Consider the following 18,066-nt stretch of genomic DNA (forward strand, 5'->3'; position numbering starts at 1 on the left):
CTTGATCCTGAGAAAAACACTGCTATTCATCATTTCAATTTATTCTCTTCAATAAAATTTTATAAAAATAAACAATAAGCATTGGAATTCATTGTCCCAAATCCCATAACTAGTTGTACCTGGAGAAAGAAATGCGAAACGGAGGCCCCCCATTGTGACAATGGATCGTTGGGAAATCAGATATGTAGCATTAATGACGAAATGGAAATCCTTAGACCCACGACAACAGATGAAATGAAATGGAGGGCAATCATTTATTTATCTTTCCAAACTTTGTTTGAAAGATTAAAAAGATTGGAGTTTTAAATCCCTTGACAGTCTTGATAGGTCCCATTCACAATTTGATGTCCCACTGAGTTTATTCATCTCTCATGCATATCCATGTATACTTCTAACAATTCCAAAAGGTACTCAACCCCTCCAAAAGCATCCCTTAACTTCCCCAGAGGGCAATTTACCTTCCATAAAGTGTACCAGGACCAGACATAAAGGAGGTACCTCTCCAAAAGGCACATGACTATCCAAATTAATACACTAGTTTCATACCAGCGTTAACCTAGTCTGATTATCACACATCTGATTTCACCTCACCAATATCCTGCAAGAGTGAAGGTAGCTGATGAGTTAGCTCCTCTCATTCCCACTCCAGGATTCCCCCAGCTACCAGTACAGAGCTCTGTTCCCATTCACCCCACTGCCCCAGCCCCCTGTGCAGGGCTCCCCTTATCCCCCTACTCCCGGTACAGTACCCCGTTTTGCACTGGGCTTTGCAGCTGACCTCACCCAGACCCTTCATCAGCGGCACATGTCACTGTCACTGAAAAGTGAGCAGGTAGTGGCATAGTGGGATAAACACTGTGCTATTAATCTAGAGACCCAGCTAATGCCTGGCCCCTGGGGTCATATGCCAGATGATGATGATGTTTGAGTTTAAATAAAAATCTGAAATTAGCTATCTAATAATGAATTGGTTGTTGGAGAAACACCCATCTTGTTTGTCAATTCCTTTTTTGGGAAGAAAGTATCTGCGCTACATATGATTCCAGACTAATGGTAACATGGCTGACTCTTCAATGCCATATGGACAATAACTGTTGGCCCTGTGACACTGCAATGTGCCTTATACCTTCTGCTGCAGACTACATTCAGCCTTACTTGTACTCTGAATGTTATCACCAAACAGGTACCCTGCTATCTAAACTCAACTGATCAGTTCTTGTTTCTGTCATAGTACATATCACAATGTTATTGTAAAGTGCATCATCCAAAAGCCTCCCCATAAACACAGGAGGCTGATCTGTTTTGATTTTGTGATTTCAGCTGACGAATACAGTACACATGGTAGAACGAGAAGTTCTTAATCAGTTGCACATTCAGTTAATGGAGCTGAGAAGTTGCCAAGGACACAGGCAATGCACTCCACGGGCCAAGGGTGTGGAATCAGGTAATTTTCAGACCTTAAATATAGATAGCGATTCTCCTCAACTCTCAGCATTAGGAAACTTCATTTAGTTGTAGCAAAATTATGAAAGAAAATTGAATTTCTGCTATTGTTGTTAACAGTTGTCAAAGAAAACATTTGGTTTGTGCTGTTTGCTTGGAATAGTGCTCTTGTATTAGTGAATCATATGTGGCCACATTCCTTCACATTTTGTCAGATGAAATCTTCATAAGAAACAGCATATTTAGATCACAGTTGTTTAAAATGGATAGAAGTTTTACAACACTACTGAAAAGTTTTATAAAATTTACATTTTCATCAAGTTGTTCCAATACTGAGAGTCCAGTATAGAATTTGTTAGCATGCGGCTTTCGATAGGGAAGCCCATCAAGTTTATTCAGGATATTAAGTCAATTGATTTTCTGTCTGTCATAAAAATGTACATTTTTGGCTTTCATTTTCCAAGGCAATCCAATTTCTGACTTATTCAACAGCATTTTAACAGTGATTATTATCAAAAGCTGAGTTAGGAGATGGAGAGCTAATGACTATAGGAACACTAGATACAACTCCTCTAAAAATTCCAGTTAAAAAATTAAAATTAGCACAAATTTTAATTTTATCTTTACCTTTTTGACAAATCATTTATTTTTCATCTTTAGACTGTCAGCAAATGCAGAATTTGCCGTTTAATGTTTAACTGATGCACCACTAAATTAAAACAATAGGCAGAACCTTGAAATTACACTATGCTAGCAATCAAATGCCGAATGGGTTCATAGAAAATTCTTTCACCTGTCTTGCCTGGGTACGAACACACTTATTTGAAATAGGTTCATTTTTGATTGTCAATGACGTGGATAATATATTTGAATGGAACAAGCCAGTACTAAAATGGCACTGAAAGAGCACATTAATATTGCACAGTGCAATTTCAAGTACTCTTGACAGCACTTCTGTTCCATATAACATGGCTGTGGGCTTGAAATCCTGCTTCACATTATCTAAGACAGGAAGGAGCCTTGAGCTGTGGATGAGGTGTTAAAGTGAGATTCATCTTGCTGTCTTGTGAGATCAGATGTCATTAGTTGAAGAAAATTTGGAGAATTCTTTTGGTGTCCTGCTCAACATTCTTAATTATCTAGCTGCTGTGGAGTTATCTCCATCAGAGATTGACTGCTATATTTTATCTATCAGACAACAATCCCTGCACTTCAAAAAAAAAATTAATTATCTATATTACTCTGCCTTTTTAAGTGAATGCTACTAAATCGATGCAGGTTTTTAAAAAAATTGCACTGTTACAATAAAGCTACTTAAAGGTCTAGAAAATCTCTAATATTAGCCTTAAGCTACAAAACCATAAAGATAAAATACATTTATACAAAAGAAAATGATGATTATCATTCCATTTCTGTGTTTCTTCACTTGAAGCGGTTGAAGCCTTCCACTCCCATTTTGTTTTCGTGAGGTTATCAATTTTAATTTGATTTTACTTGTTTCTATGTAACCCAACTGTATCCTAATTCACATACTTTTATTTCACTTTGTGACTCATCTGTACATTTCAGAGAGGTTCTGAATGATTGCTTACTTTAGGTTTAAAACTGATTTTGAAGACTTTTTTTAAACCATTCAGAAGGTTGACGTGACCCAAGGAAGTAATCGTTTACAACCAATCTTTGTATCGATTACTGATTTTAGAACAGACTTGTGATGCATTAATCTAGAAGATTTCCCAATATACACACTTGATGAAGTGATGACTCAAATTTAATATTTGTCACCATACTGTCAGGAATTCTGAGTTAAATAGGCTCTACTCTGCCCGGTAAATCAACTATCCTCTTTAAAAGGGGGGCATCAACAGGAGGGGGCAGCACGGTGGCACAGTGGTTAGCACTGCTGCCTCGCAGCGCCAGGGACCCGGGTTCAATTCCAGCCTCAGGCAACTGTCAGTGTGGAGTTTGCACACTGTCTCCCCGTGTCTGAGTGGGTTTCCTCCGGGTGCTCTAGTTTCCTCCCATAATCCAAAGATGCGCAGGTCAGGTGAATTAGCCATGCTAAGTTACCCATAGTGATAGGTGCATTAGTAGGGAAATGGGTCTGGGTGGGTTACTCTTCGGAGGGTCGGTGTGGACTTGTTGGGCCAAAGGGCCTGTTTCTGCACTGTAGGAAATCTAATCTAAAAAAAGTTGTTAGTCATCCACACATAAGCTACAGCTATACTTAACCTGAACAGACCTTTTCCCTGTATGTTTTCTTTGATGCATAGTTAGACAGAACAATTGCGCAGGTTGACCCAGGGGAACCACTTTCCTTTGGGAGGGGATAGATACTGTAGCAGGAAATACTTCAGCATGTAATAGCTATGTGGGTTAATTCCCCTGCCTTTAGATGAGATGTGGATAATCCTTGCTTTCTGGAAATTGAGAACAAAAATGTTACTTGCACAGAGCCACACAACTGAATTTAGTTGTCAAGTATTTGCAAGTTTCTGAAGTGACAGTAGTGAAATCTAAAGTTAATGTAATATTACAAACAGCATTAAGTTTGTAGAGAAGTTAATATTGAAAACACAGGTACGAGTTTCATAAGGAATCATTTTGAATTTGAAGGAAGTATAGATAGACAACAAAATAATCATCAGACCATGTTATACCTCCCTCAATTTCTAACCTGTTGACATCAAAGAAAATAAAACATAACAGGTTGCCAATTTGCTACCATCCATTTTACACTTGCACACAAATTCAAAATCTATCCCTGTAGTCTTTTAAACATTTCCATTGTCTAATAAAGTGTCTACAGAAGCTTACCTTCATAATTAAACAAGTTTTCAATGATGTAAGACAGGTTTCTTTTTCCTATATTATTCTAGGTGTCCCAGCCATGTTGGCTTGATTAATTCTTGTGTCAAAAGTTACTTTCTCCTCTTCTATTTTAACCATATTACATTATTCTTCAGGTAGTGCATGGAAAAATACATTTGTGAATGATTTACCATTCTAAAAATATTAACAAAAATTACTCTTGTATTTTCCTAATCAGGAAATAAAGATGGAGGAAGCTTTGATCAGCACAGGTATCCATACTTTTTATTCTCTTAATCAGCTTTCTTTCCAACCGATTGCATGAGCTGGCCCATTGAAGCTTTTGCATTAGATTTTGTGCACTCAGCATTCCTTGGTGCATGCCAACTCATCCTTTAACAAATAACAGCTGAATCTCATTTCAGATCATCTGTTTGACTTAACTCTGCTTTTTGGGTACCACAGGATATGTAATATTTTACTTTTGTTGCAATCCAGTTCAGATATACTACTTCATGAAGATGGGAGTGATTTCAAACTGAAGATCATTTGATTCCCCAAAACTGTTGTACAAATGCACATTTGAAAACACACTTGAATATTCACATACTAAATCAGATCACACACATTAACCAACATTGTAATAACTGAAAAACTGAACATCCATGAGGTATAGTTCCTGCTAGTTTTCATTGGCAGTTCTCCTAAAAAGATCAACAAAGTTCAAGTCGAAATTATGAGTATCCAGTTTCTGCAATCTTTTGCACTGACATAAGAAGTGTGGAATTGGGAGGCTTGCCAACCCACAATATCAATCAGATTGATTGACTTAATTATTATGGCAGTGCTTCTTCTCATTGACCAGTGGACAGACCTTACATGAGTCTCTTAAAATCAAGCAGTTTGAGGTGGAACGCACACTGGATAATTTTTTAAAATGTTAAATATATCAAATAAATTTTGAAGGAATTGAATATAGTTCACCAATGTAACAAGTAAATAGCTTTATATACATCTTTTATAGTCTTTTTCAGTCACTTTTAAAAAAGTTACAACTGGTAAACAATGTTTAATTGTTTGGATGAACATATTTTCAATGGTCTTCATAAAATTGTACCAGTTTAACACATTTAAAGTATCAGATGATTTCCTTAATGCAAAGGGAATAAAATACGATTACTTTGTGAAGTGCTGCCCAATTGTACTGGTTCACAAAAGATTTTGTGTTTATGAGTAAACAAGTAATGCAATAATAATTTCAGAAAACTAGAGCAATTTTGAGTACAATTTGTACACCATTACAGTAATATCCAGACTAGTTGGACTTTTTTAACAGTACTTGTGCTTATGTAAAGTGGGTTCAGAAAACACCTTGAAATAATTCTATTTGTAAAAACATTGAATCGTTAATGCTAGAAGTTTTTAATAATTTTTCTCATGTTAATCCGCTTTCTTGAATCTCTTATTTTGGTAACCTTTTGTCTAATTATAATTTGCAAGCTTCACATTGTCTTTCACATCTTGAAGGATATCTTAGATAATGAATTTACTAGATGTCTGAAAAATATGGACTTTCACTAATGAATAGTGTGAGTTTGCATCTAATATAAACTCAATAAGCTCTACAGCTTGACAGAACAGTTCATGGAGAGACAGCACAATTATTTGGCACAAATCACACAGGACCATTCCCCAACAACTCTGGGAACTAGCGTCATAAAAATATGGTATAGACCTGGGGAGAAGACATCATCTGATCTCCCAGTAACAAAATGGAATGAAGTGCAGAAAGGTCTTGAAGTGATAGAAGTGCTTCCAGAGACTGGGAGACTTTTCAGTGTATTGCCTACAAAGATTGAGAATTAAGGGAAATATGTGCTCTGAATTTAAGACTTTTCAAATAGATGGCAAGAGAAAAGTAATGATTTTATATGCTTGTTAAATCATCCCATCCAAAAAATAAAGAGTTCAATTACAGAAAGGTTTTCTACTTAAAACATTTTCTACTGAAAACAATCTAAAATAAATCAGGATATTTACATAAACTCAAAATGATGTATGTACCTAATTTAATCTTATCTTTAAAATCTAACTCATTGATATTTGCCTCTTTTTGTTCCTGCTACCTGGTTGCCAGGGAACAGCAGCATCGAAAGTGGCCAAAGTTGAGGAAGCCTAGCTTCAAGTCCTTGTGAGTGACTAAAAGTGATTTATTAGTATTCATTCTTCAAATAGGGAAGATATCACTGTTGCCATGCCAGTTAAAACTTAACTCTTAAGTTTTCGATTTCCATGCATCCCTGTTTCTTCAGTTTTGTGGTCCTGACTCTTTTATCTTAACTCATCATTAAATATGTTGTGGCCGCAAAGTATTTATTATTATGGTTTTATTGGAAAAGGGATAATTGCATAGAAGTTGCCATAGCTATAATTTGACAGTCGGGATTGCAAGGAATTGAATACTTTTGACATTATATTGCATGGGCAGTGGCATCTTTGTTAAAGCACATGAGTGCCGTTTCAGGGTGTACATTGTTGTTGCAACAAATAAAAGATTCTGACACATCTTGTCTCTTTCAACAGGTCCTTTCTCATTCTCAGACAAATGAGGATTTCTCTTTTTTCTTGCTTTATGCTTAATTCAATGATTCTTTAAATTCTGAAGTCAGAACTGCCTCTTTCTATTTTCAAGATCGCTGTGGTATCATCTGGTGTCAGGTTTGCTGACTGACGGGAGAAAGGAGAAGGAGGTTATTATCTGGAGGAACAGCAGTAGTGTCAGGCCCACCAATTCACTACCTGACCCTCCTTTGTTTTGAAGGCTGAGTAGGATTCTTGATCAGTCACGGAATCAACGGGTTACGGAAAAAGGGCAGGAAAGTGGATGTGAGGAATGTCAGATCAGCCATGATTCTATCAAATGGTGGAGCAGGCTCGAGGGACCGAATGGCCTACTCCTGTTCCTAGATGAAGGGCCTTTGCCCAAAACGTCGATTCTCCTGCTCCTCGGATGCTGCCTGACCTGCTGTGCTTTTCCAGCACTATTCTAATCTTGACTCTGATTTCCAGCATCTGCTATCCTTGTTTTTACCTACTCCTGTTCCTGTTTCTTATGGTGTTATATCTACTAACAAAGTGGCATAATAAATGGCGACTCAGATCCATCTTCAAGAAGCAATAATGGCTGCATCACCAAAGGCCATTGACTAAAAGTCCCAGACGCTATTTACAGAATAAGAATGACAAACGATTGATAGATAGACACCTTTGAGAAGGGAAAGAGTATGTCACACAGAGTGATCCAAAACAGAAATAACTATAATTATCTGCACAAGTGTAAAAGTATTAAATGAAATGCTGGCACTTTAGGTTCTACTAAAACCAGAAGCAACCTCACTGATGTTGGCAGGTTTACCAAATTTAGATATTGCAAGTCCTGGGCAGGAACAGCACATTCTGAAGGTCAGTTGGGAATTTTCACCCATCCCAGTAATAAGGAATCACAAGTGTTGCCCATGGCTGTGCTTGTCCTATTGAGGTCTCGGCAGACCAGACACACGTGATTCCTTATGTAAAATGAAGATTCAGAGTAGTAAGGTGATTGTCTCAACCCCTTTCCTGATGCCCCTGATATCTTTGACTCCCTTGTTAGCCAGGAATCTACCTAAATTTGCCCTGAAAGGATTCAATGACCCTGCCTCCACAAGGTCTCTGGAAGAAAACTTTATGCCAATCTCCATCATAAATGGGAGGCCTCTTATTTTTAAACTGTCTCCCCTGGTTCTCAACACCCTTACAAATGGAAATACCTTTTCAGCTTGGATCCTGTCAAGTCCCCTCAGGTTCTTATATGTTTCAAGAGTTAATCTCTCATTCTTCTAAACTTCAATGGTTACAGGTCCACCTAAGCAACCTTTCCGCATAAGATCACCTTTTCATCCCAGGAATCAGTTGAATGAACCTTCTCTGAACTGCTACTAATGCAATTATGTCCTTTCTTAAATAAGGAGATGAAGATTGTTCACAATAATCTAAATGTGGGTCTCACCAATACCCTTTTTTTTAACTATAGCAAAATATTCATACTGTTATATTCTATTCTCCTTGCAATAAATGACAGCATTTTATTTGCCTTACTAATCACTTGCTGGACATGCAAGCTAACCTTTGATGGTTCATGTACCAGGGCATACAGATCCATTTGTACCTCAGAGTATCTCTTTCCATTTAAATAATATGCTGTAATTTTAATTTTCTGCTGAAGTTGATAAGTTCATAGTTTCCCAAATTATGTTCCATCTGCCAGATTTTTTTGGCCACTCACTTAACCTATTCCTATCCTTTTGCAGTTTCCTTATGCCCTTTTCCCACTTTACACTATTATCTATCATTGTATCATCAACATATGTAGCAACCATAGTCCCTTCATCCAAGTCACAAAGTTAGACTTTGAATAAGTGAGGCAACTGAACTGATCCCTCTGGAACTCCCCTTAATCATACAAACTCAAACATAATCCAGTTATGCCTCTCCTTTCTTTCCCATTAGCTAACCAATCCTCTATTCATGCCAATATATTACCCATTAATCCATGAGCTTTAATTTTGTCAAGTAATGTTTCATCTTGTTAAAAGCCTTTTGTAAATCTCATGCATGAGTTCCCCTTTATCCATGTTGCTTCTAGTTTCCTCAACTATCTCAAATTAGTTAAATATGATCTCCCTTTCACAAAACCATTTTGACTCTGCCTCATTCCATTGAGACTCACGTTTTCAGTTTACCATCTGTCGGAATTTTGGAAGATTAAAACCAATGCATCCACTATCCCAGTAGCCACTTCTTTTAAGACTCAAGATGAATTTTAAAAGATGACAGCTTTTAGTTCTAAGAATTTTCCTCTCCCTGGTGATTGTAATTGTTGCAAGGTCTGACCTCTCTTTCACCCTTTATCCAATCATGTCCTTTTCTTTGCTGACAACTCTCCTGCCTTGCCCATCACCTAATACCTCCTTCCTCGTCACCCATCTGAGTTTCCCTGATCTCAAAACTCACCATCTGGGGGGGGGGGGGGGGGGGGCAGGAGTCTTTGTCAGCAGTGGCTAAATGTTAGCAGTCATTCATTTGAGTCACAAGGCTTTGCCCCACTCCAAAGACTTAAGTACAGATTCTGAGGCTGACATTTCAGTTCAGAATTGAATGGTGCATTGGTGGCAGTGCTGTATTTCAGATGAGATCCATACAATTCCATGATCCTATTAGAATAATGAACCATAAAGCTTTCACTGCTGCTCTCACTAAAGCACAAGCCAACCATTTACTCCATTGATGATAATGAGAACTTGGCTATATTCGAATTGGCTGTTGTGTTTCCTATATTCCAAGAGTAAATGAACGTCAAACGCACTCCGACCATTCCCTGCTCTACTTCTACAGGGAATCACTTAAAGGAGGCAAAGTATTAAAAAAAACTGCACAAACCTGATCCTTATTTTCAAGGTTTGCCCTTCCTCTACAGTGTTAGATGTATCTCCCAATTAGGTTCTTGTTCCTGACAAAGGGTATACAATAAAGGTAATATCAATTCCACATCAATGAATTAGCTTGCGTGGCTGATGTACCGTAAGATGAAGCATAGTGTCTTTTATGGGACCGTGTATTTATAAGTGAGGATAAATCAGCTCATGCCAGTGAACTGCACCTCATTATGTTTGTAAAATACTGCTTATTCCTACTGACCGATTTGTTTACTTTCTCTCAGAGTTCGTCACCCACTTCACTAACAAAACTTTCTTTTTAGCGTGTAAGCTAATCGTGTTGTTGCTGCAATCCTGCTTTGGTGCTCCCCCCACAACTGCTAACCATTTGTCATTTTTCATTGCCTTATGTTCACAAGAAGAAACCTATCCAGCCACCTGACTATCCAAACCAAGACTGGGAGGTTAGGGAAGGGGATGGAGGGGTTGTGGGGGATGGATGAGTAGCCACCATTTCTGCTTGCTCTGTGTTGATTTTGTTTGGATTTGCTTTTGATTTTCAGCTTTAATCATTTTCCCTAACTCTCACAGGCCATGCTGTTCATTATAGATTCATAAGATTCATTGTATTTCCATGTTTTTCCCTATAATACAGTTATCTTAGCTTGTTTTTATCTCATCATTTATTTACTGCATATAACATTTTCAAAACAGCTTAAAATACAGCTTTAAAAATTTCCCGAAATTTTCATTTTCAATTTTCTGGCTGATTGGGGAGTGCAGTTGCTGTTTAGTTTCCTGGACCCGGTGAGGTAAACCCTAGGATTTTAAGGAAAAACTGAACAAATTGTGGATGCTGTAAATCAGAAACAAAAACAGAAGTTGTTGGAAAAACTCAGCAGGTCTGGCAGCATCTGTGAAGAGAAATCAGAGTTAACGTTTCGGGTCCGGTAACCCATCTTCAGAACTCCTAAAATTTTAAGACCTTGCCCTTGTTAAGTTTGGAGGGCTCTTACAGAGATATCAGGCAGACAATGTCATACATTTCCACAGATGAATGTCTAAGCAGGCAGGCCACCACAGTAACCATAATAACTGGGGCATTGGGAGATGAGGTTGTGGTTAGTAATCATGGAGGTTGGTAAGGGGGGAATAAAGCCGGCACGCACCAAGATTACTTTATGCAGAGTACCTCACTGGGAAGCCAGAATACAAATCTGACCCTTTGATAGTATCTTCCACCTTGCTGCCAGTGGAAATGATCGATAGGTGCTTGGAGCAGAGTCTAAGCAGTTCTGTTGGCTTCTATTTGCATCTTTTGACCAGGATGTTTGTGTTGAAATGGGCCTCTGGTCTGATATAAGCAAGTAGCTTAGACCTCTGGCATTGGAGCCCTTTCATAATGGAGTGGCCCACATCAGCACTGTGCGAGCTAGTAAAGCTGCTGTCTCCTTGGCCTGTTTCCATACTGTAGGAATTCTGTTATTCATGAATATGATGTTACTACAGCTTTGCTTATACCAGACAAACATAAGTAAAGTCAATGTATTTAAAATGTGAATGTGTAACAAAATCATAAAGCGATTTCTTTACAATATAACAAAGAAACTCTGTTCTACTTCAACTTGGTGCCAGATATGAAAGTAGCAACGTGGGTCAGCCAAAAAAAAAAACAACAAACAAAAATTGTTAGAAATACGCATCTGTGGAGAGAAAGACAATTATCTTTTCAGGTCAACGATCTTTCATCAGAACCAGATGTGGGACAGCTACCTGTTACAGAAACCTTCCAATTTTCATTCCCACTGGAAACAGTGAGTGGAGTTTTATTCTCACTCTTGTTGGTATGGGAAGCAGGAATTGTTCAAGGCAGAAACATTTTTCTTAATGATTGATTTTATTGGCATTAAGACAGTCTTACCGATAGAGATGCCTTCAAGCTTGTCCAACAGTGCGATGTGAAACTCAAAATGATAAATCTTCAGTTTCCGGGGACTGAGTGGTTAATTTGTTGACGTCCTCTTTGAACAGCTTCTGGTTGTCTCCTAATGATTGCAAAATGGCTGTTTTACATCTCATATTAGATTCCCCTACAGTGTGGAAACAGGCCCTTCAGCCCAACAAGCCCACATCTCCTGTTGATGCAGCAAGATAGCTCACCTACTTCACCCCTTACTCTTTTTAATGGCTTAAAAAGCCAGCTATCATCGTAATGACTTATGGTAGTTCTAATCTTGTCTTTATGTCCATGTAAGTAGTTTGTCTCTTGAACTTAGCAGTTAGCCTTCAACAGTCTGAAGCATTGATAATATCTGTGGTAGCATTGATAATATCTGTGGTAACATTGGAGCTTGTAAAACGTCACACAACACCAGGTTATAGTCCAACAGGTTTATTTGAAATCACAAGCTTTTGGAGCGCTGCTCCTTTGTCAGGTGAAATTGAGGAAAGTGCACAGACACAGAATTTATAGGCAGAGAGATTTCAAATAAACCTGTTGGACTATAACCTGGTGTCATGTGACTTTGGACTTTGCCCACCCCAGTCCAACACCAGCTCCATATCAACATTAAAGCTTGGTAAGCATCCCAGCATGCCTTCTGATTTCAGTCAAGTTTGTCAGTTCTGTGTTCTTTTGTTGCGAATCAAATTCTGATTTTTTTTTGTTCACTTTGTGGGGTGTATGTGTTGTTTGCTGGATCAGCATTTATTGCCTCTCCCAAGTATTTTACTGAATAATCCAGGGTGTCCAGCCGATTCTGCTGATTTCACTTCACAATTGCCATTGAAAGTCGACATTGAGAAGGGAGGCTGTTGATGGAAGAGTTGGTGGGCAGAGGGATGGAGGGGCAGGGAGTTCTGAAGAAGGGCTTTTGCCCGAAACGTCAATTTTCCTGCTCCTCGGATGCTGCCTGAACTGCTGTGCTTTTCCAGCACCACTCTCATCCAGAATCTGGTTTCCAGCATCTGCAGTCATTGTTTTTACCTAGTTCTGAAGTAAGGACAAGGGAGTGAGACTTAAGGATTCAGGTAGATAGCTCCTTGGAAGTGGTGGTGAAGAAGGTATTTGGTATGCTTGCCTTCATTGGATAGAGCATTGAGTATAGGAGTTAGGATGTCATGTTGTGGCTGGACTGGACATTGGTGAGGCCACTTTTGAAGTACTATGCATAGTTTTGGTTACCTGCTGGAGGAAATATGGTATTAAATTGGAAATGGTGCAGAAAAGATTTTCAAGGATGTTACTGAGACTAGAGCATTTGAGTTCCAAGAAGAGGCTGAACAGGCTGGGGCTGTTTTCCCTGGAGCATCAGAGGCTGAAGGGTGATCTTACAGAAGTTTATAAAATCATGAGGGGCATGAATAAGGTGAATAGCAAAAGGCCTTTTCCCCCTGGGGTAGGAGAGTTCAAATCAAAGGGCACAGGTTTAAGGTGAGAGGAGAAAGATTTGGAAGGGACCGGAGGGGCAATTTTTCACACAGAGGGTGGTTCACATGTGAAATCAATTGCCAGAGGAAGTGGTAGCTGCAGTAGTTACAAAACTGAACAGATATTTGCATAGGTAGATGAATGAGAAATGTTTAGAGCGATAGGGTTCAAATGCAGGCATGTGGGACTAGTTCAGTTTGGGAACTTGCTCAGCATGGACGGGTTGGACTGAGGGGTCGGTTTCCTTGCAGTAATGACTATGACTCTCTGAGTCGCTTATAACAGGCACCCCGTTCCTGATGGCGAGCTCAGTCAGGCACTGAATGCCTTTGATCAAGGAATCCCCATTCCTGAGATAAGAAACTCTCCAGGCCACTGCAGTATGACTCACAAAATAGTTCTTTTATTTGGGGACGCAAGGTCTAAGCTGCGTTCTACGCTTTAGCAAATGGCTCTGACCTCTTAGTATGGTTATATTGAAATTAAATGTTGCTGACCATCTGTCAGTGAGTAGCCAATGTCAATTTTGAGATTATTTTTTCATTGTATAAATATCTTTGAGCCAGAGACTAGATTTTGATGGTGAAATCTCTCTACCAGATACAATTTGCAGGAAAGCAAGTAAAGGCACAATACTGCAGATGCTGGAAATCTAAAATGAATTCAGAAAAAGCTGGAGAAACTCAGCAAGTCTGACAGCATCTGTGGAGAGAGAGAGAGAAACATAGTTAACATATTGAATCCAATATGACTTTCCTGCAGATTTCAACTGCAAGGATTTCCAGATGTGTGTATTTATGTGCGTGTGAGAGACTGTATATCACCAAATCAAACAATAGTCACAGCACACAAGTAGGCCATTCAGCCTGTCAAATCTGTGCTAGCAATGAGCAATTCACCTGCTGCTATTCCCTTGCCTTCTCCCCATAACCCTGAATATTGTTTCTTTTCAAATACCAACCAATCTATCCTGAATGCAGCAGTTGGATCTGCTTTCACCAAACCCTCAGGCAGTCCATTCCAAACATGAATCACATGATGCATGAAAAAGTGTTTCCTCTTATTGCTGTTGTTTCTTGGAATTATGTCAAATCTGTTTTGTCTTGTGTTGATCCTCATACTACTGGGAATAGTTTCTCCTGACCTGTTCTGTCCATGCCCCTGATGGTTTTAAGCATCTGTATCAAATCTCCTCATAACCTTATCTTCTCTAAGGAAAATGACACCAAGCTGGGGGAAGAATGAATTGTGTAGAATGGTGCTGAGTGACTTCAGAGGGGCATTGACAAGTTGGCCAAATGGGCAGATACCTGGCAGATGGATATCATTGTAGAGAAATTGGAAGTAATGTGTGTTGGCAGAAGAAATCAGGAGAGATAATACAGGCTCAATGAGGCAGCACGGTGGCTCAATGGTTAGCACTGCTGCCTCACAATGCCAGGGACCTGGGTTCAAGTCCCGCCTCGGACAACTGTCCGTGTGAAGTTTGCACATTCTCCCTGTGTCTGCATGGGTTTGCTCCGGTTTCCTCCCACAGTCCAAAGATGCGCAGGTTAGGTGAATTGGCCATGCTAAATTGCCCGTAGTGTTAGGTGAATTAGTCAGGGGTAAATGCAGGGGGGTGGGTTTCTTTTCGATGGACTTCTGGTCAGTGTGGACTTGTTGGGCCGAAGGGCCTGTTTCCACACTGTAGGTAATCCAAACACTGAGGGAGATACAGGAGCAGAGGGACTTTGGGGTTCATGTACATGATTTTCAGAGGGTGACCAGACAAGGTGAAACAATTGTTATAGAATCATTGGGTTTATAAATAGAGAGATAGAGTATAAAAGCAAGGAAGTGATGCTGACCCTCTACAAATCATTGGTTAGCTCTCATTTGGAGTTCTGGACCTTATTTACAGAAGGATGTTAAAGCCCTGGAGAGAGTGCAAAGATTTGCTAGAATGATACCGGGAATGAGGGATTTTAGATGCAAGGCAAGGTTAAAGATTGGGCTTATTCTTCTTGAAGCAGAGAAGATTAAGAGGTGACCTTGCTGCGGTGTTAAAAATTCTGAACAAGAGTTAAGAAGGAGATTCTGTTTCCACTAGTTGGTATGTCAGTAATGACGATTTTAAGATCGTCAGCAAGAGAGCTGGGAGTGAGATGTGGAGAAATGTCTTTACTCAGAGGGTTGTTACGATTTGGAATGTGCCACTTGGAAAAGTCATGAAGGTTTCAAAAGCGAGCTAGACATATTTGAAAATAATGAATTTAGAGGACTAAGGACATAGGACTGGGTAGCTCTTCCAAGAGCTGGTAGAGACACGATGGGCTGAATGGCCTCTTTCTATACTGTAAAATTCTATAATTCTATGAGAACAGTCAATCTTATGAAACTTTTCTGCATCTCTTCTAAAGCCTTCTCATCCTTCCCATATCTGGATAAAAGGCAATAGTTGAGGTCAAGTCCAACTTCCAACTGAACTACGTTTGGTACCATGAGCTTGGGACAGTCTGCACACCCCGGATGAACTGTCATTTTTCATACCATGAGTATTTTCAACAGAATACAGTTTGGAGAATGGATGCATTAGGGGACTCATTCACCTCCGGCCTTTTATTTTCTTAAGTACCTGACACACATCCATTGTCTCTCTCCCTGCATACTTCCTTTGTTATCTAGAACTAATAATATTGTCAAACCTTTTGCTTTCTAGATATTATTTGAGTAAATTTAGGGGATTATTAAAGGCAATATTTAATAAGATGAAAATTAGCTTTTAACTTACACTGCATTTACAGCATGCAAAATATAAATGGCTACACAGAAATGCCCTCTAAGAAATTTCTACATCGCTATGAGCTTTTGCTTGTGGTCTATTATTATTTCTGCTTCTAAGAATTCTTCATTTCCCTGTTGCATCTGCTAAAATGGCAATGTGCACTTTCTCAATCTGTTCTTTGTGCTGTGGGATGTTCTACCTTTAGTTTGGCTATAAGTAGCAAGTTGTTATTGCAGCAGGTGCATGCCTGCCTGTAAAAGCTGTACATCAGCTATGGGCATGCTTCATCTGTGAAAATAATCAACTCTGAATCTTTGTTTCTGTCAGCAGAGGACAGCTATGGGATGGATGGGAAGGCTAATCCAATCAAACTGCCAAACTTCACAGAATATATCAGCTGGGAAGGACTTGAAAATTTGTACAGTGTGGATGAAAGCTTGTTTGAACACAGGCCTAATTATAGCCTTAGCTTTGGAGACTGGACTAATTACTGGAAGGATGTAGATAGAACATTTGCACTGTTGAAGACTTTTTCTGGACACATTAAAACTTCTGAGCCCATTGCATTGACTAAGGGCGGGACTCTTGACTTAATGACCATTGACACCACAGCACTGGACATGGCATCTACTGCATCACCTGCTTTGGAAAATGTGTTCTCTACTGAGCCAGAGGGTGAATCTAGTGGCCTGACGTTATGGGAGGTAAAAGAAGAACAACCTGACGTACTTATAAACTCAATGAGTTCAACCTCAAGCATTACAAGTGACAACAGCGCAAAGGAGAAAGTGATAAATTACAATCACGTACCAGATAAGCATTTTTCAAATGCTGAACAGTGGAGATATAATCAAACACAAGAACTGATAAAAGAATGGGTGGAGCTGGAAAATGAACTGGGTGTCAGTGGAAATGGCCTGACAGAGATTGAGACCAGGAACATCTTTGTCCTGCCACCAAGTGATGTGCTTCCATCACCTAGCAATCAGAATGAGAAGCTGGACATATTTGAAGATCAAACCTATCTTCCTGCTGGTTCTGTTGGTCAGTTTTATCATAAAGCTTTCACAATTCCTGATGAAGCCAGTGTCAGCAGCAATGAGAGATCAGCAAGTGGCCAACTTCAGGAAGAGCCCCCAAACAGTGGAGAAGGAATCCTAAGGAATGTCTGTACAGAAGGCAGTGCCTTTTCCCCACCATCCATTCATTAACTCACAATCCATTCATTATTTATTTGGACAGTTATTAAGAACAGTTTGTTTTTTTTTTACAAAATACATTTATACTGTGAGGTCCAAGCAAAGCACATTCCATTTCCATCAGAGATACAGACCAATCATTGGCAGAAATATCACAATTTTATGTTAGCAGCGTTGTCCGGAATGAGGGAATAGAGTTATATTTCTCTTATAATTGAACTCTTTTACAGCTCTTTATATAAATATATATTTAAATGTTCAGTGTTATGTAACTGGGATCAAAATGTCCCAAAGTGCGGCAAGAAATTCTCCAAGCCTGTAAAAATGTCGCTGGTTTGGCCAGACTTAGAAGGTCTCATGATTGTGAACTATCCATTCCAAAAAGCCCTCATTGTACACACTAATTCACCATCACAAACAGTGTATAAGTACAGCAGTGTTTTCTTCTTAACAAAGTTTTTTTTGCACTTTCATCATTCTTCACAAAATATTTGCAGACTTTGGCTGCCAAGTGTGGATGTATTAACGGTGCAGAGCATTGGCTCAGTAAGTTTTTTATCGGGCTGATCATTTTAGCCGTAATGTGTAAAGGAAATTTAATTCTGTGTTCTTCACACTGTAATGTGCTGTCAGTTATCAGCTTTTTTTTCTAAAATATTTTCGGATTGTCATTTTGTTTTTACCATTGCTTTCTTTTAACCTTTGCCTGTTTTGAATCTCTTTTTAATGAAGGAACAAGGTAAAGTCAAAGTGCTGTATTTTCTTTCATTTCGTGACTTTTTCCCATTTCCTGTCACACGTGCACACATGATGGGACATGATATTTAAAGGGACATTGTACTTCTGAAAATGGTTTGCAAATTTGCTTTGTGGTTGAAGGATAAGAATCATCTGTCACTTCTATCTTGACAACATTGAGTGCACCTGTAATAAGATGCACTT

General features: G+C 39.1%; 1 protein-coding gene across 7 annotated transcripts in view; it reads left to right on the plus strand.

Annotated features, from left to right (window-relative positions):
• Positions 1–16,387, plus strand: part of sulf1 (sulfatase 1) — a 390,572-nt gene extending 374,185 nt beyond the window's left edge. For 4 of the 7 annotated variants that reach the window (XM_060822708.1, XM_060822711.1, XM_060822709.1 and 1 more), the window contains 4 exons: positions 1,321–1,444; positions 4,493–4,526; positions 6,392–6,445; positions 16,253–16,387. In XM_060822708.1, the coding sequence (XP_060678691.1) occupies positions 1,321–1,444; positions 4,493–4,526; positions 6,392–6,445; positions 16,253–16,286 (246 nt within the window). In that variant the 3' untranslated portion in view covers positions 16,287–16,387. The remainder of the gene's footprint in view (positions 1–1,320; positions 1,445–4,492; positions 4,527–6,391; positions 6,446–16,252) is intronic. The other 3 variants (XM_060822712.1, XM_060822718.1, XM_060822722.1) reach the window with 3 other exon arrangements.
• Positions 16,388–18,066: the final 1,679 nt, after the last annotated feature.

This window comes from Hemiscyllium ocellatum, chromosome 4 (genome assembly GCF_020745735.1).
Source record: "Hemiscyllium ocellatum isolate sHemOce1 chromosome 4, sHemOce1.pat.X.cur, whole genome shotgun sequence".
NCBI lineage: Eukaryota > Metazoa > Chordata > Chondrichthyes > Orectolobiformes > Hemiscylliidae > Hemiscyllium > Hemiscyllium ocellatum.